We start from the raw sequence: 23,249 nt of genomic DNA on the forward strand, positions 1-23,249 counted from the left end.
AGCGGGTGGGAGAGAGATGCTGATGAAGAGTGAGCTAATTATATCAGGTGGACACTTGAGATTGTGTTGGCAACTCTTGCCTGGAGGGGGGATGGGAGGATAGAGAGAGAGGGAAGCCGGCAAAATTGTCAAGAAAGGAGAGACTGAAAGGGCTGACTCAAGACGGGGAGAGTAAGTGGGAGTAGGGAGTGAGATGTATGTAAACTTATATGTGACAGACTGATTGGATTTGTAAACGTTCACTTGAAGCTTAATAAAAGTTATTATAAAAAAAAAAAAAAAAGCTTATGAGAGGCCATCTAAGATGCTTCAATTGGTCCCAACCCACCTGGAGCAATGGAGACTGAAGAACACCAAAGACACAAGGAAAATATTAGCCCAAGAGACAAAAGACCACATAAACCAGAGATTCCATCAGCCTGATGCCAGAAGAACTAGATGGTGCCCGGCTACCACCAGTGACTGCCCCAACAGAAAATAGAGAGTCCCTGACAGAACAGAAAAAAATGTGGAGCAGAACTGAAGTTCACATAAAAAGATCAGACTTAATGTCCTGACTGAGACTGGAGGAACTCCCAAAGCCATGGCCCCAAGACTCTCTGTTAACCCAGAACTAAAACCATTCCTGAAGCCCACTTTTCCTTCAGACAAAGATTAGATAGAACTATAAAACATAAAATAATACTTGTGAAGAGTGTGCCTCTTAGTTGAAGCAGATACACGAAACCAAATGGGCAGCACTTGTCCGCAGGTAGGATGAGAAGGCAGAAAAGTACAAGAGCTGGTTGGATGAATAACGGAAACCTAGGGTGGAAAGGGGGAGTGTGCTGTCACATTATAGGGATTGCAACTAGTGTCACATAACAATGTGTGAATAACTTTGTATGACAAATTAATGGGAGCTATAAACTTTCACCTAAAGCACAAATGAAAAAAAAGAAAGATTAAAGCCTTGGAAACCCTATGGGGCAGTTATACCCTGCCCTGTAGGGTTGCTATGAATAGAAATTGACTCAGTGGCACACAGCAACATTTGTTACTTGGCTCTTGCTAGTCCGGTTGAGCTGTTAAAAGCCACACACTTGTGATATTTCTGTTGAAACAGCAGTGGGTAACTAAGACACCTATAGTCTAGTTCTGTTGATTGCTTTGTCTCTTGACAATGGTTTGTCTTTCATTATGGTATTCTTCATTGTTTTGACTTAGGCTGGCCCTGTGTTCATGGTCTTGGGTATGGGTCTTGATAAGTCATCCTGCCCACGTTTCCCCAGTAGCAGAGGACTTTACTCGTTCTGTCTCTCAGCTGCAGTGGGTCTTCCCTTGTGTTTTAGGTGTGACAGGATTCACTGACCTTTCTCAAGTGGCCTGTATCTTTTGTAGGAGACATAAGAGCAAAGAATCTGCATTAGGTTTTGTACCCTTTCCCAGGTGGCAGCTGTGCCCTCCCCCAGATGCACACAACTGAGAGAAGTTGTCTTTCATCTCTTGTCCTGTCCCTAGTCCTTCTCATGAACTTCTGATGAGGTCCATGGAAAAGAGCCCGTAAGTGGGTATAGACTCCCTGAGCATCTGTAGTTTCAGGGTTCTATAGTCTCAGCCTAGTTCACGCTTCAGTAATTTGCGTAAATTTTTTAGCTGCAGTCTTAATTGCATCTATGGCAGTTCCATCTTCCTCCAGTGCTTTGCCCTATGTAAGTTCGTGCTCATGGCCTATCTCCTTTGGGTTGCCTGTTCTCTTTAGATGTCAGGCTAGTTGATTGCTGTGATACCTCAGCTCTCTGAGGGTTCGAAAAAAGGTACAGTTTTGTAAGTTATTTGGTTAGAGTGGGAACCACATTCTTTCCAGCTTTTTAAATCCTAAGAGGAAGTTTGAAGCTCTACCTACTTTTCTTAATCACTAATTCTTCTACCTGACTACTGTGATAGTGTCTTAATCTTACTACTTCCATCCTTCCAATCCATTCTCCACACTGTAATCAGAATGACAGTTTCTGAAGAGTTGCTTGAATGCCCTATTTTTCATCTCTTGCCAGGGCCTTTGCACCTTTTTTTTTTTTCCATCTAGACCACTCTTTCTCTCCCCTCTTACTTACTTCAGGTAACTTCTGTGCGTCTGCAAGGTTATCTTTCCTCAGAGAAGCCTTTCTTGACAATTACCCACACTGAGATTTTATCAGGTCCACCTCTTTATATGCCATCATGGTTATCTGTTCTTTTTTCTCTTATAATAGGTATGCAGTTATCATTAAATAACTTTATAATTGCTTCTATGCTGTATTTAACCCCCTCTGGAACATAAATTTCATGAACCATTTCTTTTTTGTTCACCGATCTGTATCCAGTGCTTAGTCAAGAAATAAGTAAATAAATAAAGCTGGAAAATAGTTATCTGCTGTGATCAATGGAGCTAGTGATAGAATTATACTTTTTTATAAATGTAACAAATAGGAGTTTTCCTCTGTGGTAATTATTCTAGAAAGTTAACGAATCAATGATAGACCCAGGCTTCTGAGAAGGCCTAATACAAGAGAGAAACAAAATTAGCCTGTGGAGATAGATTTGTCCTCTTTAGTGGAGAACCCTAGAGTCCGACTGTGGGGTGGCTATGGAGTATAGGTGTAAGTGTGAAGGAAGAGTTAGTCATGGATTTATCAATTTAACGTAAAAAAAAATTTACGTTTATCCCTTTGGCATGGAATGAAGAGGATTAAAGTATAATGAGGGTTCGATTACTAATGTGATTTTTATGACGTCAGTTAAGGGTAGCAATGAAGATATGAAAAGGATGGTCTAAATAAATGCTTTAGACTTCCCATGAAAAAAAAAGTAGAGTGAAAATTTTTATAAATTCTTTGGTAATGATAAGGAGCCTTGGTGGAGCATGGTTAAACGCTTGGCTACTAACTGAAAAGGTTGGTGGTTCGAACCCACCAAGCTGCTGAATGGGAGAAAGATGAGCAGTCTGTTCCCCTAAAGATTCCAGCCTTGGAAACCCTATGAGACAGTTCTACTCCGTCCTATAGGGTCGCTATGAGTTGAAATCAACTCATTGGCAATGGGGTAATAGGTTGGTAATGATACAAAAATAAAATATGTACTTACATAGATTTTTTTCTCCTTTTTAGCCATTGTTTTGTAAATAACAATGAGAAGTGTTTTTATAACCAAATTTTCCTGGTGTTGCTACCCTTAAAAATATGAATGCAGGGCTTACATTACCAAATAACTTCTGTCCTCTATGATTTTTTCACTCTAAAGCAAAGCCTCCTAAAGCAATTTTATCATACCCTAAAGCTACTGCTGCTAATCAGAAGGTCGAAGGTTTGAATCCACCAGTCGCTCCTTGGAAACTCTATGGGGCAGTTCCACTCTGTCCTGTAGGGTCGCTGTGAGTTGGAATGGACTCGACAGCAATGGGTTTGGTTTTGGGTTTTTTTTTAAAGCAGAGGTTGGCAAACTCATACTGTAAAGGGCCAGAAAGTCAGTATTTTAGGCCTGGTGTTTTTTTTTTTTTTTATATCATATTTTCTCTGTTGCAACAGTGCATAAGCATGTTATGAAAGCAGCCATAGATGGTATGTAAATGAGCATGGCGGTGTTCCAGTTAAACTTTATTTATGGAAACTGAAATCTGAATTTCATAAAATTTTCAAATGTCATGAAATATTATTCTTCTTTTGTTTTATTTTTAACCATTTAAAAATGTAAAACCCCAAACCATTCTTAGCAATGAGTAGTATTAAAACAGATGGTGAGCAAGATTAAGCCTACTGGCCACGGTTTGTTGACCCCTATCCTAGAGTTTCAGCTACTACTTGGAGCCCAACATCTCTTCTGAGTTTTGTAGTAAGATTTTCAGATATTCACTCAGTATTATCTCAGATTAAACATAACAAAAATTAAGCTAATTACTTTCTGTCCTGCTTTGTTTTAGACCCACTTTTCCATTTACAGGTCTTGGCTAGTGGCACCTACATCCACCTTATTGACTGTGTAGAAAGTAGGCCTAAGACTGCTATCCTTAGGAGTGCCTGCTGGCAAGGTTCATCATGGCTGGTGTGTGGGAATTTGGGTTTTTGGAGTATTCCCACAATTCCTTGACTGAGGAGGGTGGTTTAGTGTGCTGCCTGAAGTGTTTGTCAAAACAATGCTGTTTACGCTGAACGCCTTCTTTCCTTCTCAGAGTTTGGAATTTTGGTACCTCTTAGGCAGGGAGTGTGTATATGATTAGCCCCAATAAAACTTCAAGCATTGAGTACTAAGGAGCTTCCCTTGTAGGCAGCATTTCACGTGTGTTGTCACAGTTTGATGCTAGAGGAATTAAGCATGTCTTCTGTGGCTATAAGGAGAGACTTGGAAGTTTGTACCTGGTTTCCTCTGGAATTCACCCTATACGCCTTTTCCCTTTGTCAGTTTTGCTTTCTGTCCTTTCACTGTAATGAATCATAGCCATAAGTGCACCCATATGCTGAGTTCTTTGGGTCTTCTAGTAAATCACCAAACCCAGGGTAATCTTAGACACCCCCAACACATTGGCCAAGCGAATCCTGAGAGTCATCCTGAGTGCTTCCATCTTCTCATCCAAGTGCTTTTATTTTAACTGTTTATCCTAAATACCTCTAAAATTATTTTTCTTTTCCCTTCAAGTTCTTTATCCTTTCTTTGATTCAGACCCAGATCACATCTCACCTGTCTAATACAATATACTCCTAACTGCCTGCCTTTGGTTTCTACCTATTCTGGTCTGTCCTATACAGTGCCACTTATTCATTTATTATATGTAAATTTATTTATTTGCTTGCTTGCTTATTTATTTATCTAGTGCTAGGATGACCACATCAGGCCTGCCCCTAAAATCACTCATGGTACTCTACTGCCTATAGGATAATGTTGAACGTTACTATAAGCATTAAAAGCACTTTATAATTTATCCGATGTCTATTTTTATAGACTCCTACCACTCCCCAACATACCCTTTCTGTTATGGCCATACTGAAGCATGTCCCTAAACAGGCTCTTTTATGCCTAAGTGCTTCTCCACCTGTTTTCCCTCTTCCTGGAACGTCATTGCCTTTCTTCACCAGAGCACAAATTCTTATTCATCTTTGTTCCTAACTTGAAGTCTCCTGTTTTTCTAGGTTGGTTAGTAGTTCCCTCCAGGTAGCTTCCAAAGCACTTCACACATTTCTTTTTTCATCACGTTGTGTTTTAATTATGTGTCATACCTGTCCGCTCTCTTTTTAGACCATATAATCCATGAAGGCCAAGACCAGGTCTTGTTTGATTTAGCCCAAGGCCTAGCACTTAGCCGATGGTGTTCAGTAACATAGAGTGTTTTCAAGGATCAAATGTATTTTGTGTTCTAGCTGAAGCTGTTAAATGAGGAAGGGAGGGGAAAGAGGGGAAGATGTGGGAATATGTCTTTTCTCCTCAAAAGTTTTATTTCATGGAAGTTTATAGATTAAAATAGGAATATATAGATTAGGACATAATTACTTATAAAATAGATCTACAGTATGGTAAAAACAAAGGAAAATAGATACTTGTAATCTTTTTGTCTTGTTTTGCTACAGAACCTCACTGCGTTTATATTATTATTTTACATAGGTGGAAATGGATATTGTTGAAAAACTGGTAAAAATGATACCTTGTGAGCATGAAGACCTGCTGAATATCACCCTTCGGCTTTTACTGAATCTGTCCTTTGACACAGGACTGAGAAATAAGATGGTACAAGTTGGACTGCTTCCCAAACTCACTGCACTTCTAGGTATGCTTTTTGAAAACGAACAGTAGTGTTGCTTGGGCTTTCCATCCTTAGTGGAAGATTGAGTTCTGTGTTAGATAGCCTGCTGGACAAGAAAGCATTCTGAACGTGGCCTTTGATTGGGACTGTGGGAACTGAATCATAAAAATAAGCAGAATAAATTAATGATAATGATCTGTGCCAGGATTTCCACAGTACTGTGAAATGAAATGGAATAGAAACTTCTAAACCTTTGACTTCATTTACCCATATTAAACCAAAGCGAAGGTATGCAAGTACTACCAGGGAACAAGAAGGGAAAATTATTTTCTCTTCAGCATATTTTAGAAACCCTGGTGGCGCAGTGGTTAAGAGCTACAGCTGTAACCAAAAGGTTGACAGTTTGAATCCACCAGGCTGTTCTTGGAAACTCTATGGGGCTGTTCTACTTAGTCCTGTAGAGTCACTATGAGTTGGAATTGACTCGACAGCAACAGATTTGTTTTTTTTTGGTCAGCATATTTTTAAAAAGCAGATGTCATTTATGTTCTCATATTCTTCCATGCTTTTTAAGTACTGTTTACAAATACATGAATATGTGGAGCCTTTTTGTCATTGTTAAGTAAAAAAAAAAAGGCATTTTTGTATAGCATGAGTTAGAAAATACTGTATTGAAGGATACAACTTATAAGTTAAAGTTTTCTTTTAGGTATTAATAACATCTTTATAAACCATGAAAACCAAGCCCATTGCCCTCAAGTCAATCCTGACTCATAGTGACCCTATAGGACAGAGTAGAACTGCCCCATAGAGTTCCCAGGGAGCGTCAGGTGGATTCAAACTACCGACCATTTGGTTAGCAACTATAACACTTGACCACTATGCCACCAGGGTTTCCAAGGTCTGTGTAGCTAGAAAGAATTCAAGAGTTAACTCTCCTGTGCTCTCATACATGATATTAACCTTCTTAACAGAGCATCGAAAGCCCTTTAGGATCTGTCCAGTGTCTGTCTTTATAGATTCCTGCCACTCCCCAATCTATACTTTATACTATGACCGTACTGGGTCCCTGGGTGGTATAAGTAGTTGGCGTGTTCTACTGCTAACCAACAGGCCGGTGGTTCAGATCTACCCAGAGGTGCCTGGGAAGAAAGGCCTAGTGATCTACTTATAAAAAATCCACCATCGAAAATCCCGTGTGTATTACTCCTGCTGCTGACACACATAGGGTCACCGTGAGTCGTATGTGACTCAGTGGCAACTGGTTTTCTTCGGGTGGCTGCACTGAAGCATTTGCAGTTCCTCACACAAGCTTTTTTATGCCTAAGTGCTTCTCTGCCTGCTTTTACCTCTACTTGGAATGTCATTGCCTGCCTTCACCAGAGAGCAAATTCTTACTCATCTTTTAAGACTTTGTTCCTTTGTTTTAGTTCTGCAGTTTCATTCTTTTTTCTTAATTTTTTTTTTTTAGCTTTTCTATATTCAAATATTTATAAGTTACTGATAGTAATTTAATCTTAAGTAGTGGAATAAAATTAAGTTTATTCTTAGCTATATGATATCTATTAATCCAATGTCTTATTGACACCATCTTTATAATTCTAATAGTTTGCATTTCTTAAATGCTACTGTGTGCTTTTATATACATTATCTCATGGAGTCCCCATCTGCTGCTGAAGTTTGATTTATTAACTACTGCATGGTTAAGTAGATGAGACAGAGTCATAAACAGGTCTCAAAACTCCCTCCAAAAATAAGTTTTAGGGAAGAGCACCCCACTCTTTCTCACTCTATAGCTAGGAATCAGAAAAAATGTAGTCCATTGGTGAGTACAAGAGCGTTTATTCCATTGTTCAGTGCAACAAATACTGTGTAGGACTTACGTTACACAGTTTAGAACTCTACTAAGGAGCACTTTCAAAATTTGCTTGTGGTAAATCAAAGCAATAAAAATACTTAAGGAGGAAAGGAAAACTTTAAAATTGATGAGCCTTGAATTTCATTCATATGACCCTCAATTTATCATGTATCTATTGGAATTATGTGTCAAACATTAGGTCAGATTCTCAGTGCATGAAGATAAATATTACAGACCTTGTCCTGAAGGAACTCATAGTTTAGTAGATTTGTTTAGTATTCAGCCACCTGCTTTTATAAAATATTTACCTTGTAAGTTATGCTGAGGAACCAAATAATTCAAAAGATTGTTTTTGAAAATTACTTGCATGATAACTATTTCATTTTCTTTTAACAAATAGTAATTTTTTGAATATAAGATTTCATATTCAATACATAGATATTTTCTTAATTTCTTCTAGAACTCAGTTTCTGGAGTCAGATAGTCTTATTAGAATTGTGACTGTTTACTTCTGACTATGTGACCTTGAGCAAGTTACCAAAAAACTCTTTGACTTGCATTCCTTCCCTCTAAAATGAGAATAATGATTATAATCAATTTAGAGTTCTTTTGAGGAATAAATGAGATATTAAACATAAAGTACTTAGAGTAGTACCTGGCATATGGTATTTTCTAATAAATGTTAGCTCTTATTATCATTTTTCTTATTATTATTATTCTTTGGTACAAAGTAAACATTCTGTAAGTGTTGCTGACTGATCTTTCTCTGAGTATAAATGCTTTTCTTGTAGATATTGTCTTTGTTGTGAAAACAGGTAACATTATTTTTATTTCCCTGCAATGTGTGTGCAGTTCAATTCAATTTAATAAGTTCAGTAAGATGTTGATAACCCACTGTAGCTAGCCACCGTGCTAAGTAAGATAGAAAAGTGTTTTTCAGTCTGCACATTTATTGTAATTCAAGACAGAGAAAGTTCCCACATTGGCAGGGAGAGAATTAGAAAACTCTTGATAGAGAAGGTAACATTTGAGACGTACATTGGAAACTGTCATTTTAACAAGGCGATACTTACAAAGGAAGAAGGATAGACACTGTAGAAAGTATTTCAGATAAAGTGATCAACATTACTTAAGGCACAGATGAAGTTAGGCCAGTACGAGGAAGAATAACTCGCCATTTCAACTAGGGCATAGAGTATAACTGAGGAAATAGTGGGAGATAGGTTTGGAAAAGTAAGTTTGTGTCTTATGTGGTATTACGAAGTTTAATACTATGCTAAGGTGTTTATACTTAACATAGTTGATAGTGGGAAACATTACAGGGAATGTTTCCCTCTGTTATAGGGAAATTAATCTGATATTACTGTATTGGTGGACTAAAAGTAGAGTCTAAAGATGAGGAAACCAGTAGCCTGTTGCAGTAGGCAAGACAAGAAGTAAAGAAAACCTCAATTAGAGAAGAATATGAGGCAAAAGAGATTTATCACATGGTTACTGTTTGGATATGGTCAATGAGAGAGAGAAGAGTGGCATAAAGTTCAATGAGTATTGGAATACAAATGCCAGGAAGAGAAATAGAGAAGTCTGAAGGAAGTGGTCTGAGGGAGTAAGTGACGGATTTAGTTTGAGACATGCTTGAGACACCTTGGAGCTCTGGTGGCGCAGTGGTTAAAACGCTCAGCTGCTAAACACGAAAAGGTCGGCAATTCAAACCCACCAGCTGCTCTGTGAGAGAAAGATGTGGCAATCTGCTTCCAGAAAGATTTATAGCCTTGAGTACCCTATAGGGCAGTTCAACTCTGTCCTGTCGGGTCGCTGTGAGTTAGAATCGGCTCAACAGCAGTGGGTTTGCATTGGTTTGGAGACATCTTATAAGGATATTGGGTGTAGAGCTCAGGAGAGGTAAGGGTTATTTATTTTTCCTAATGTCAGATCGGTGAACAAGAGTCGGAAGAGGAAACCACTAAAGGAGACAAAACAGCCAGAGAGATTTGCGTATATTTAAACAATTGCCTAAGAAATACAGCAAGTTTAAGCTGTGACTAAGCTGTGGTGATGATCTTGGAATCTTCATACAGTGGAGAAATGAGGAAGCTTTGAGTAGGGAGAACAACCGAAAACTATTCTAAGCCATTTTTTCATAGTGTTGCTTCATTATTTTCTTTGAAATATTAATTCCTGGAGCATCAGAATTTCCTATACTAACGATATTAAACAGATGGTATTATTCTAACTTTACATTTCTTACCTGGAGATGTAGGACTTTAAAAGTTTCTATCTCTATTCTTGGTTGCCCTGTAAAAACTAATTAAACACGCTGTGATTCTATTTATACATTTTAGATCTGCCTTAGTAATTTCTTGGCTTATCCCCCCATTGTAAATAAAATAGATAATTGGCCAAATAAAATTCCTCATAAAAATACCCACAAAAATCTTCTTGGAGAATAAACTTAAAAATGCATAATAGTACGACGGTGTTCTGATTTGAATAATTATTAAAAGCAACAAGCAAGTTGGTTACTGCTCAGCTCTTTTCTATGTGTGTACACCTTTTGATCTATCCGAGGACTAATAAGTAGACTTTAAAGTCATTACTTTAAGAGAAAATAATTGCAAGACAATGTATGCCACATAATCCCATTAAACTAGTGTTATAGAGAGAAAAAAGTATATTCTTGTAAATAAGGATTCGGTATGTCATGCCCTTTCTATTTTTTCCCTCTTTCATTGCTAACAAGTCATTAAATTTTAACCCAGGCAATCTCTTTTGAATTTTCAAGTGTTCACATGTCCTTTTGCTTAGTGATTTTCTGTATTTTGCCCTTATCATTCTATTTACAAGCCGTGAAATTAATGGCAGTTATACATAATAAGCAAAATAAATGCCTACTGATGAGTCACTGTGATTTAGAATCAACTCAACGGCAGCGGGTTTTTAGTGATGTTCCAGGATCAAGGAAAGGGAGAAAATGTGCATTTTGAGGAGAAATTAAATACAGTAGAGAGCAGTGCATTCAGCTTCTCTAAAATATTTTGAAAGGTTTACAAGTATTGAGAATATCTACAAGTTTCTATCTCTTGTTTTACATTATTTCAACAATTACTTTTAATGGCACCATTATTTTCTACTGTTTTTCATTTAAATTATGGTCTGTATAAGCTTTTGCAGACCCTTTATCAAGTGAGCCTATGAAAAACCGTGTTCTAAATCCCAAATAACTGATTTGATATGAACTTTCGGAACATAACCATTTTGTAAACTTCACAGTTGTTTCTGTCTTATCATATCTCAGAAAGGGCCCTTTTGTTTATCATTTTCAGGAAAACCTGTCTATTAAATAAAAGTGTTGATCATGAGGACAAGCCTATAATGTTTTAATAAACAATTCTAGGATCTCAGTAGGTTAAGTCACAACAGATTTCTTGCTCGTATTGTGTGCCCTCGATAGGTGAGTAGAAGATGCTGGTTCATGCAAACATCAGTCAAGGACCCAGACCAATAGAGTCTTCAGGTCGTCATAGCACCTGTGAGGAGAAAATGGAGAATTGCAGCCTAGCTAAAAGGCTTCCACCCTGAAGTGACAGATGTCTTTTTTGTTTTTAATCCATGGGTCAAAACAATTCACGTGGTCCTGCCTAACTGTGGGAATGGGGAAATGTCTGGAAGGAAGAGAACTAGAACATTATTGAGCAAGCAGCTTAATGGCCCTGAAAAATATTTTTCAGTATTTCTGAATTTTAGCTAAGATTCCAACATGACCAGACACCCCTAAGTGGTACATTCTGAGACATAATAGCAAATCCTACAGTATGTACTATATCTAGCAGTTATAGTGGCATAGAGCACACTGATTGAAAGCTAGGATTCTGGAGCCAGGTAATGACTTTGAATATTGGCTTCATTAGTTATTATCTCTGTGATCATGACCAAATTACACTCTACATGCCAGTTTTCTTGTCTGTCATATGTGGATAATAGCGGTACATATTAATAGGGAAGAGTTGAATGAGATGATGCAGTAAATGTTAGGAACCTATCCATATGCAAAATTATTCTCAAAATATATAGAATATAAAAAATAAGTATTCAAAAATGGATCTTTATTGATAAGTTTTCCAGCCTTACATCATTAAGGATGTTTCATCATTTTGTATGAAGATCTTTTTAAAATTGATTACATATGCCCCTAAAGAGATAAAATACTTAGGAATAAATCAGGCATGTAAAAGACCTATGCAAAGAAAATTACAAAACACTATTGCAAGAAACCAAACGAGACCTACATAAATGGATATACTATGCTCATGGATAGGAAGACTCAACATTGTGAAAATGTCCGTTTTACCCAAAGCGATTGTCTTAGGCTTGGTCCTCTGGAGAAGCACAACCAGTTAAGCATATACGTATATATAGAGAGAGAGATTTATATCAAAGAAATGGCTCACGCAGCTGTAGAGGCTGGAATGTCCCAAATCTGTGGATTAGGCAGGTCAGAAAGTAGGAATCTACTCACAGGCCATGAAGATCGATGAATCCCAAGATGAGCAGATAAGCTGATAGCTCAAGTCCCAAGAACCAAAGGTTAGAGAAACAGGAGGCAGCTGTAGGATCCAGAGTGAACAGAAAGTCAGACCATGCTTATATTTGGATGCAGGCTACACCCCCAAGGAAACTCCTTTTCAACTGATTGGCTACTCACAGCAGATCCCATCATGGGATCTGAGAATCATGGCCCAGCCAAGTTGACACACAATCTTTGCCATATCAGCAATCTACAGATATAGTGCAATCCCAATCCAAATACCTACAGCATTCTTATTAACAAGATGGAAAAACTAATCACCAACTTTGTATGGAAAGAAAAGAGGCCCCAGATAAGCAAAGAATTACTGAAGAAAAAGAACACAGAGTAGGAGGCCTCACACTACCTGATCTCAGAACCTACTATACAGCCACGATGGTCAAGACAGCTTGGTACTAGTAGAACAACAGACACGTAGACCAGTGGAACAGAATCGAGAAGTCAGAAGTAAATCCATCTACCTATGGTCAGCTGATCTTTGACAAAGGACTAAAGTCAATTAAATGGGGGAAAAAAACAGTCTTTTTAACAAATGGTACTGGAAAAACTGGATGTCCATTGGTTTAAAAAAAAAAAATGACTCATACCATACACAAAAACTAACACAAAAAAGATCAAAAGTCTAAAACAATGAAGATCATGGAAGAAAAAAGAGGGGCAATACTAGGGGCCTTAATGCATGGCATAAATACAATACAAACCATAACTGACAATGCACAAACACCAGAAGATAAACTAGACAACAGAGAGCTCCTAAAAAATAAACACTTATGCTCATCAAAAGACTTCACCAAAAGAGTTCAAAGAGAACCTGCAGACTGGGAAAAAAATTTTGGCTACGACATATCCAACAAGGACATAATCTCTAAGATCTATAACTATAGAATACTTCAACACCTCAACAACAAAAAGACAATCCAGTTAAAAATGAACAAAGAATATGAACAGACACTTCACCAAAGAAGATACTTAGTCAGCTAACAGATGCATGAGAAAATGCTCGCGATCATTTTCCATTCCTGCTGCCATCAAGTTGAATCTGACTCATGGTGACCCAATAGGACAGAGTAGAGCTGCCCATAGGGTTTCCAGGAGCAGCCGGTGGAATTGAACTGCCAGTCGTTTGATTAGCAGCCTAGCTCTTAACCACTGTGCAACCAGGGCTCCCCTTATCCATTATTCATTAGAGAGATGGAAATCAAAACTACAATGAGATGGCCATCTCACTCCGACATTGCTAGCATTCGTCTGTGCCAATAATTTTGGAAAACAGCTACCTGGCCAAGCGACTGGAAGAGATCCATGTTTGTGCCCATTCCAAAGAAAGGTGATCCAACAAAATGTGAAAATTATCAAACAATATTATTAATATTGCACGCAAGTAAAATTTCACTGAAGATCATTCAAAAGTACATTGACAGGGAACTCCAGACATTCAAGTGGGATTCAGAAGAGGACACGGAAAAACAGACATGGATCTTGGCTGAAGGCAAAGAATAACAGAAAAATGTTCACCTATGTTTTGTTGACTATTCAAAGGCATTCAGCAGTGTGGATCATAACAAAATATGGATAACATTTCGAGGAATAGGAATTCCAGAACACTCAATTGTGCTTATGCAGAACCTGTACATACAACAAGAGGCAGTCATTTGGACAAGAGGAGACTGCATGGTTTAAAGTCAGGAAAGGCGTGTGTCAGGGTTGTATCCCTTCACCAGACTTATTCAATCTGTATGCTGAGCAAATAATCTGAGGAGCTGGACTATATGAAGAAGCACAAGCATCAGGATTGAAAGAAGACTCATTAACAACCTACAGTAGGCAGAGGACACAACCTTGCTTGCTGAAAGTTAACAGATTTGAAGCACTTACTGATGAAGATCAAAGACTACAGGCTTCAGTATGAATTGCACCTCAACGTGGAAAAGACAAAAATTCTCACAACTGGACCAATAAACAACATGATAAATGGAGAAAAGATTGAAGTTGTCAAAGATTTCATTTTATGTGGATCCACAATTAATGCCCGTGGAACAACAGTCAGGAGATCAAATGACATATTGCCTTGCACAAATCTGCTGCAAAAGACCTCTTTAAGTGTTCAAAACCAAAGATGTCATTTTGAGGACTAAGGTGCTCTTGACCCAAGCCATGGTATTTTCGGTTGCCTCATGTGTATGCAAAAGCTGGACAATGAATACGTAAGACCAAAAACTGACAGCTTTGAATTATGGTGTTATATGGAGAATATTGAATATACCATGGCTCTTAATTCTTTAGGGTATATTCCAAGGAGTGGAATTGCTGGGTCCTACAGTAGTTCTATTTCTAGATTTTTAAGGAGAGGCCAAATTGATTTCCAAAGTGGCTGTACCATTTTACATTCCCACCAGTAGTGTATAAGTGTTCCAGCCTCTCCACAACTTCTCCAACATTTATTATTTTGTGTTATTGGATTAATGCCAGCCTTGTTGGGGTGAGATGGAATCTCATTGTAGTTTTGATTTGCATTTCTTAATAGCTAATGATCGGGACCATTTCCTCATGTATCTGTTAGCAGCCTGAATGTCTTCTTTGGCAAAATGCCTGTTCATATCCTTTGCCCATTTTTTAATTGGGTTATTTGTCTTTTTGTTGTTGAGTTGGAAATGTCGTAGCTAAAAACTTTTTCCCAGTCTGTAGGTAATCTTTTTACTCTTTTGGTGAAGTCTTTGGATGAGCATAGGTGTTTGACTTTTAGGACCTCCCAGTTATCTAATTTCTGGTGTTTGTACATTGTTTGTAATGTTTTGTGTACTATTTATTCCGTGTATTAGGGCTCCTAGCATTGTCCATTTTTTCTTCCATGATCTTTATCGTTTTAGATCTTATATTTAGGTCTTGGATCCATTTTGGGTTCGTTTTTGTGAGTGGTGAGAGGTATGGGTCTTGTTTCATTTTTTTTGTAGATGGATAGCCAGTTATGCCAGCACCGTTTGTTAAAGAGACTGTCTTTTCCCCATTTAACTGACTTTGGGCCTTTGTTGGATATCAGCTGCTCATATGTGGTTGGATTTATATCTGGATTCTCAATTCTGTTCTGTTGGTCTATGTATCTGTTGTTGTACTAGTACCAGGCTGTTTTGAGAATAGTGGCAATATAATAGATTCTAAAATCAGGTAGTGTGAGGCCTCCCACTTTGTTCTTCTTTTTCGGTAATCACTTACTTATCTGGGGCCTCTTTCCCTTCCATATGAAGTTGGTGATTTGTTTCTCCATCTCAGTAAAAATGTCACTGGTATTTGGATTGGGATTGCTTTGTATCTGTAGATCACTTTGGGTAGAATAGATATTCTTACAATGTTGAGTCTTCCTATCCACCAGCAAGGTATGTTTTTCCACTTATGTAGGTCTCTCTCGGTTTCTTGCAGTAGTGTCTTATAGTTTTCTTTGCATAGGTCTTTTACATCTCTGGTTAGTTTTATGCCTAAGTATTCTATCTTCTTAAGGGCTATTATAAATGGTATTAATTAGGTTATTTCCTCTTCGACCTTCTCTTTGTTGGTGTAGAGGAATCCAGCTGATTTATGTGTGTTTATCTTGTATCCTGACACTCTGCTAAACTCTTCTGTTAGTTTCCGTAGTTTTCTTGAGGATTTTTTAGGTTTTTCTGTGTGTAAGATCATGTCATCTGCAAACAGAGATACCTTTACTTCTTCTTTGCCGATTTGTTGCCCTTTATTTCTTTATCTACCCTAATAGCTCTGGCTAGGACATCCAGCACAATGTTGATTAAGAGCGGTGATAAGGGGCATCCTTGTCTGGTTCCTGTCCTCAAGGGGAATGCTTTCAGTCTCTCTCCATGTAGGATGATGTTGACTGTTGGCTTTGTATAAATGCCCTTTATTATGTTTAGGAATTTTTCTTCTGTTCCTATTTTGCTGAGAGCTTTTATCACGAATGGGTGTTGGACTTTGTCAAATGCCTTTTCCGTACCAATTGATAAGATCATGTGGCTCTTTTTTTTTGTTTATGTGATGGATTACACTGATTGTTTTTCTTAATGTTGAACCATCCCTGCATACCTAGTATGAATCCCACTTGGCCGTGGAGAATTATGTTTTTTGATATGTTGCTGAATTCTGTTGGCTAAAATTTTGTTGAGGATTTTCGTATCTGTGTTCATGAGGGATATTGGCCTGTGATTTTTTTTTTTTGTGGTGTCTTTATCTGGTTTTAGTATCAGGGTTATGCTGGCTTCATAGAATGAATTTGGGAGTATTTCATCCTTTTCTATGCTCTGAAATACCTTTAGTAGTAGTGATGTTAACTCTTCTCTGAAAGTATGGTAGAATTCTCCAGTGAAGTCATCAGGGCCAGGGCTTTTTTTGTTAGGAGTTTTTTAATTACTTTTTGAATCTCTTCTTTTGTTTATTTAGTTATTCTGTCTCTGTCTATGTTAGTTTAGGCAGGTAATGTGTTTCTAGAAATTCATCCATTTCCTCAAGGTTTTCAGATTTGTCAGAGTACAGTTTTTCATACTATTCTATTATGATTCTTTTCATTTCAGTTGGGTCTGTTGTGATATCGTCAATCTCATTTCTCATTCGGTTATTTGCTTCGTCTCCTGTTTTTCTTTTGTCAGTCTGGCCAGTGGTTTATCTACTTTATTAATCTATTCAGAAAACCAACTTTTGGTCTTGTTAACTCTTTCAATTGTTTTTCTGTTCTCTGTTTCATTTAATTCCGCTCTAATTTTCATTATTTGCTTTTTTCTGGTGCCTGAGCATTTCTTTTGTTGCTCTGTTTCTATTTGTTTAAGCTGTAGTGATAATTCTTGGATTTTGGCCCTTTCTTCTTCTTCTATGTGTGCATTTATTGCTGTAAATTGACCTCTCAGCACTGCTTTCGCTGTGTCCCAAAGGTTCTGATAGGAAGTGTTTTCAATCTTATTGGATTCAATGAATTTCTTTATTCCATCCTTAATTTTTTTCTATAGTCCAATCGTTTTTGAGCAAAGTATTGTTCACTTTCCATGTGTTTTATTTATCTTTTTTCCTGATTTTTCTGTTATTGACTTCTGTTTTTATGGGTTTATGGTCAGAGAAGATGCTTTGTAATATTTTGATGTTTTGGGTTCTGTTAAGGCTTGCTTTATGGCCTGATAGGTGGTCTATTCTAGACAATGTTCCATGTACCTTAGAAAAGAAAGTATACTTGGATGTTGTTGGATGCAGTGTTCTGTGTATGCCTATGAGATCAAGTTGGTGGATTGTGGCATTTAGCTCTTCCGTGTCTTTACTGAGCTTCTTTCTGGATGTTCTGTCCTTCACTGAAAGTGGTGTGTTGAAGTCTCCTATTGTGGAGCTGTTTCGCTTCTCAGTGCTGTTAGAGTTTGTTTTATGTATCTTGAAGCCCTGTGATTGGGTGTATAAATATTTAATATGGTAATGTCTTCCTGGTTTATTGTCCCTTTAGTCATTATATAGTGTCCTTCCTTATCCTTTATGGTAGCTTTAAGTTTGAAGTCTGTTTGGTCAGAAGTTAGTATAACCACTTCTGCTGTTTTTTAATTGTTGTTCACTTGGTATATTTTTTTCCATGCTTTGAGTTTTAGTTTGTGTCTTTAAGTCTAAGGTGTATCTCTTGTAGGCAGCAGAAAGACGGACTGTGCTTTTTTATCCATTCTGCAACTCTCTGTCCCTGTATTAGTCCATTTAGTCCATTTACATTCAGTGTAATTATAGATAGGTATGAGTTTTCTTTTTATGAGTTTAGTGCTGTCATTTTGATGTCTTTTTTTGTGTGTTGTTGACAGTTTCATTTTTCCACTTATTTTTTTGCGCTAGATAGTTGTTTTTCTTTGTAAATTGTGTGTTCCTCTTTTTCATTGTTGTTGATTTGTTTTTGCTGAGCCTCTGTCTTGTATTTTATTTTGATGAGTAGGATTGTTAGTCTCCTTTGTGGTTACCTTAATATTTACCCCTATTTTTTCTAAGTTTAAACCTAACTTGTATCTCTTTATGTCGCCTTGAATTCCTCTCTATATGGAAGATCTATGACTACTTCCTTTAGTCCCTCTTTATTGATTTAATGTTGTCATCTTTTACATAATGACATCACTGATTCCTTTTTTTGAATGTTTTTTTGCCTTGGTTTATTTTTGTGATTTCCCTTTCTGGGTTGATATCTGATTACTCTGTCCTATGTTCTAGTGTTGGGGTGATAATCTGAAATTACTGATTTCCTAACCAGATAATTCCTTTTATTATTTCTTGTAGTTTTGGTTTCGTTTTGCAAATTCCCTAAACTTCCGTTTATCTGGAAATGTCCTAATTTCACCTTCATATTTGAGAGACAGTTTTGCTGGATACATGATTCTTGGCTGGAATTTTTCTCCTTCAGTGCTTTATATATGTCATGCCATTGTCTTCTTGCCTGCATGGTTTTTGCTGCGTAGTCTGAGCTTAATCTTATCGATTCTCCTTTGTAGGTGACTTCTCACTTATCCCTGGCTACTCTTAAAATTTTCTCTTTATCTTTAGTTTTGGCATATTTGATTATAATATGTCTTGGTTACTTTCTTTTGGGATCTACCTTGTATAGGGTTCGATGAGCATCTTGGATAGAGATCCTTTCATCTTTCACGATGTCAGGGAAGTTTTCTACCAACAGATCTTCAACAGTTCTCTCTGTATTTTCTGTTATCTGTCCCTGTTCTGGTACTCCAATCACTCGTAGTTTATTCTTCTTGATAGAGTCCCACATGATTCTTAAGGTTTCTTCATTTTCCTTAATTCTTTTATCTGATTTTTCTTCAAATATATTATTGCCAAGTGTTTTATCTTCAATCTCGCTAATTCTGACTTTCAGCTCCTCAATTCTGCTCCGCTGACTTTCTACTGACTTGTCTAATTCTAAAGTTTCATTGTTAATCTTCTGAATTTCTGATTGCTTTCTCTCTGAGGATTCTTGCAGCCTATTAAATTTTTCATTATGTTCTTGAATAATTTTAATTTCCTTGACTGCTTTATCTGCGTGCTCCCTGGCTTGTTCTGTATTTTGCCTGATCTCCTTCCTGATGTCTTGAAGAATTCTGTATATTAATCTTTTGATTCTACATCTGGTAATTCCAGGAATACATTTTCATCCAGAACAGTCCTTGGTGCTTTGTTCTGGGAGTTTGTTGAAGTAATCATGGTCTGATTCTTTATGTGATTTGATATCAACTGTTGTCTCCGAGCCATCTATAAGTTATTGTATTAATTTATTTTATATTTGCTCACTATTTCCTAGCTTCTTTGTTTTGTTTTGATATACCCAAATAGGCTACTTAAGTCAGCTTACTTGATTATTGGAGGCTTTGAAGCACAAATGTCCTGTTACCAGATAACTAGTGCAGTTACCAGGCATATGAGCCTAGGAGTCCATTCACTATTCTTGCATAGATTCAGCTCAGGTGTCCCAGTAGTGAGTCACCTAGCGTGTGGTACAGGCTCTCACCTACCATCATAGAGGAGCAGTAGTAATTGGTGTATGCCCAGGTTTCTGGTAGCAGCAGGGGGTCATACTCTGAGGAAAGCAGGGGCCTGACAACCTTCCCCCAAATGTCTGTGAGGAAGACATGTCACTGTTCTCTAGAGTGCTGTGGTGGATGGGCTCTGCAGACATTCCATAGGTATCCAGTGCTTTTAACTGTAAGGACTGGTAGGCACCACTTATCCCTGGACCCCTGTTGTGGGTGGCTAGGTTGGCGTGGTTGGAGCCCCCAGTCCCCAAGGCCCCTGCTATGGGTAAGTGAGGGCCCTGTTTAATAGGCAGAGTGGTATCAGATGTCAAAAACCTGCCTCTCTACCACATAGCTGAAACAGTTACAGTCAGACCTCAAACAGATTCACCCTTGCAATACAACAGCCGGATCCTGTCTACTGTAATGGGGCCACCTGGATCTATGCAGGGGTGAAACACAAAGTCTGTGAACTGCTTGTGCCTGGACTGGAGCCGCTTCTGCTCTGAGTTTCCAGATTAAGGGAGTTGGCAGAGTATTTTTCCCCTATTTGTTAATTGTTTCTTCTCCGAGGCCAGGAGAATGGCTCAGGGAGTGCAGCAGGACCTATCTCAGGCCCAGGGAAATCAACTATTAATGAAGCTGGCTGGGGCAGAGGGAGGAGGGATCAGATAGATAGGAAAGAGTTCTTTATCTATGTGGTAAATTAGGCAAAATCACTTATCTTGTGCCGAGAGCACTGTTTTATCTCAGATTCCAGAGGCACGTGTAGATTATGTGCACTGGCTTGGTCCCTGCAGCAGCTCTGCCAGCTGCTCAGGGCTGCGGCACCTTGCTTGCCTTCTTTTGCTGAAGCAGCCACATCCTAAATGCCACCACCAGCCCCGCCGTAGTCACACCAGGGGGTCAGGGGTACGCCGCTTCAGCTGCCTTCTTTCACTGAAGCAGCCACATCCCCGAACACTACCGCCAGCCCCACCACAGGGGAATAGAGGCTGAGGTGCTGCCACCGACTTGGCAACTCCTTGCTGCTTCTGCTCTGTCTCTCCCTCCCCCTATCACTCAGTCCGATTTCTTAACTTTGCCTTTGATGCTCAGGATTCCTAGCTAGTCGTATATATAATCGATTCACTTGTTTTTTCGGGTCTTAGTTCAAAGAGGCCCCACCCCTCTCTCTTGATTTCTTGACTGCTGCTTCCATGGATGTTGGTTGTGGATCCAAGTAAAATAAAATCCTTGACACCTTCATTCTTATCTCCATTTATCATGATATTGCTTATTGTTCCAGTTGTGAGTATTTTTGCTTTCTTTATGTTGAGGTATAATACATAATGAAGGCTGTGGTCTTTGATCTTCATCAGTAAGTGCTGTTCTCTTTCAGCAAGCAAGGGTGTGTCATCTGCATAACGCAGGTTGTTAACGAGTCTTCCTCCAATCCTGATGCCCTGTTCTTCTTCACACAGTCCAGCTTCTCAGATTATTTGCTCAGCATACAGATTGAATAGGTGTGGGGAAAGGATACAACGTAGACGCATACCCTTCCTGACTTTAAACCATGTAGTATCCCTTGGAAGCCCTGGTGGCATAGTGGTTAAGAGCTACGGCTGTTAACCATAAAGGTTGGCAGTTCAAATACACCAAGTGCTCCTTGGAAACTCTGTGGGGCAGTTTTACTCTGCCTATAGGGTCGCTATGAGTCGGGATCAACTCGACAGCAGTGGGTTTGGTTTGGTTTGGTTTTGGTAGTATCCCCTTGTTCTGTTCAAACAGCTGCCTCTTGATCTACTTACAAATTCCTCATAAGCGCAATTAAGTATCCTGGAATTCCCATTCCTCGCAGCGATGTCCATAATTTGTTATGATCCACACAGTCAAAAGCCTTTGCATAGTCAGTAAAACACAGGTAAACATCTTTCTGGTATTCTCTGCTTTCAGCCAGGATCCATCTGACATCAGTAGTGATGTCCCTGGTTCCAAGTGCTGTTCTGAATCTGGCCTGAATTTCTGGCAGTTCCCTGTCGATATACTGCTGCAGCTGATTTTGAATGATCTTCAGCAAAATTTTACTTGCATGTAATATTAACAACATTGTTAATAATTCCTGCATTTGGTTGGATCACCTTTCTTGGGAATAGGTATAAAACTTTTCAGTCAGTTGGCCAGGTAGCTGTCTTTGCATATATTGCATATATGGAAATTAAATCATTGACTACTAACATAAGCTGAACTTCTCAATTGAGTAATTGATATATTTAGCATCTCTGATTTTTGGCCACTATGATTATATGGAAGATATAGTGAGGAAGCATTATAGAGGGCATCAATTTTAAAGGTATAGGAAATACTCATCTAGAGCAGTGACTTTCAAATATTTTTGCTCCAGTCCATAGTAAGGTGTATTTTACATTGCAACCCAGTACTCACATGTGTGTATGATGTATATGTGTATGTATGTATATCATATGTGTACATATTCATATGTTATGAATGTAATCACTCGTTTTATTGCGCTTCATGGATTGTGCATTTTTACAGATTGAAAGTTTGTGGCAACCCTGTGTTGAGCAAGTCTATCAGCACCATTTTTCCAACATCGTGTGCTCACTTTGTGTCTCTGTGTCACATTTTGATAACCCTTGCAGTGTCTCAAACTTTTTCATTATATCTGTTATGGAGATCTATAATCAGTGATTTTTGATGTTATGATTGTAATTGTTTTGGGCACCATGATGCATGCCCATATAAGATGGCGAACTTAAATCGATGAATGTGTATGTTCTAATGGCACCACCAACTGGCCATTTCCCTTTCTCTCTCCCTTTCCTTGGGCTTCCTTATTCCCTGAGGCATGACAATATTGAAATCAGGCCAGTTAATAACCCTACAGTGGCCTCTAAGTGTGACGTGAAAAGAAGAGGCACACATCTGTCACTAAAAATCACTGGCAAGAAATGATTAAGCTTAGTGAGGAAGGCATGCCAAAAGCTAGGCCTCTCGCACCAAACAGCTAGTTAAGTTGTGAATGCAGTGGAAAAGTCCTTGAAGGAAATTAAAATTGCTACTCCAGTGAGTATAATCAATAATAAGAAAGTTGAAACAGTCTTTTGTTGATATGGAGAAAGTTTTAGCAGTCTGGATAGAAGATCAAACCAGCCACAACATTTCCTTAAGCCAAAGTCTAATCCAGAGCAAGGCCCTAATTGTCTTCAATTCTGTGAAGGCTGAGAGGTAAGGAAGCTGCAGAAGAAAAGTTTGAAGCTAGCAGGGGTTGGTTCATAAAAGTACAAGGTGAAGCGGCAGGTTCTGATGTAGAGGCTATAGCAAGTTATCCAGAAGATCTACATAAAATAATTGATGAAGGTGGCTGTGCTAAACAACAGGTCTTCAGTGTAGACAGAGCAGCCTTACACTGGAAGAAGATGCCTTCTAGGACTTTCACAGCTAGAGAGAAGTCAGTGCCTGGCTTCAGAGCTTCAGAGGACAGGCTGTCTCTCCTGTTAGGGTCTGATGGAGCTGGTAACTTTGCAGCTGGTGACTTTGAGTTGAAGCCAGTGCTCATTTACCATTGTG

The 23,249-nt window shown here is 38.4% G+C and overlaps 1 protein-coding gene across 2 annotated transcripts in view; it reads left to right on the forward strand.

The window, feature by feature from the left end:
- Window positions 1-23,249, forward strand: part of KIFAP3 (kinesin associated protein 3) — a 257,782-nt gene that overhangs the window by 89,943 nt on the left and 144,590 nt on the right. For both annotated transcript variants that reach the window (XM_010594968.2, XM_010594969.3), the window contains exon 10: window positions 5,608-5,770. In XM_010594968.2, coding sequence (XP_010593270.1) covers window positions 5,608-5,770 — 163 coding nt within the window. The remainder of the gene's footprint in view (window positions 1-5,607; window positions 5,771-23,249) is intronic.

The sequence above is a fragment of the Loxodonta africana genome, chromosome 3, assembly GCF_030014295.1.
Source record: "Loxodonta africana isolate mLoxAfr1 chromosome 3, mLoxAfr1.hap2, whole genome shotgun sequence".
Classification (NCBI taxonomy): domain Eukaryota; kingdom Metazoa; phylum Chordata; class Mammalia; order Proboscidea; family Elephantidae; genus Loxodonta; species Loxodonta africana.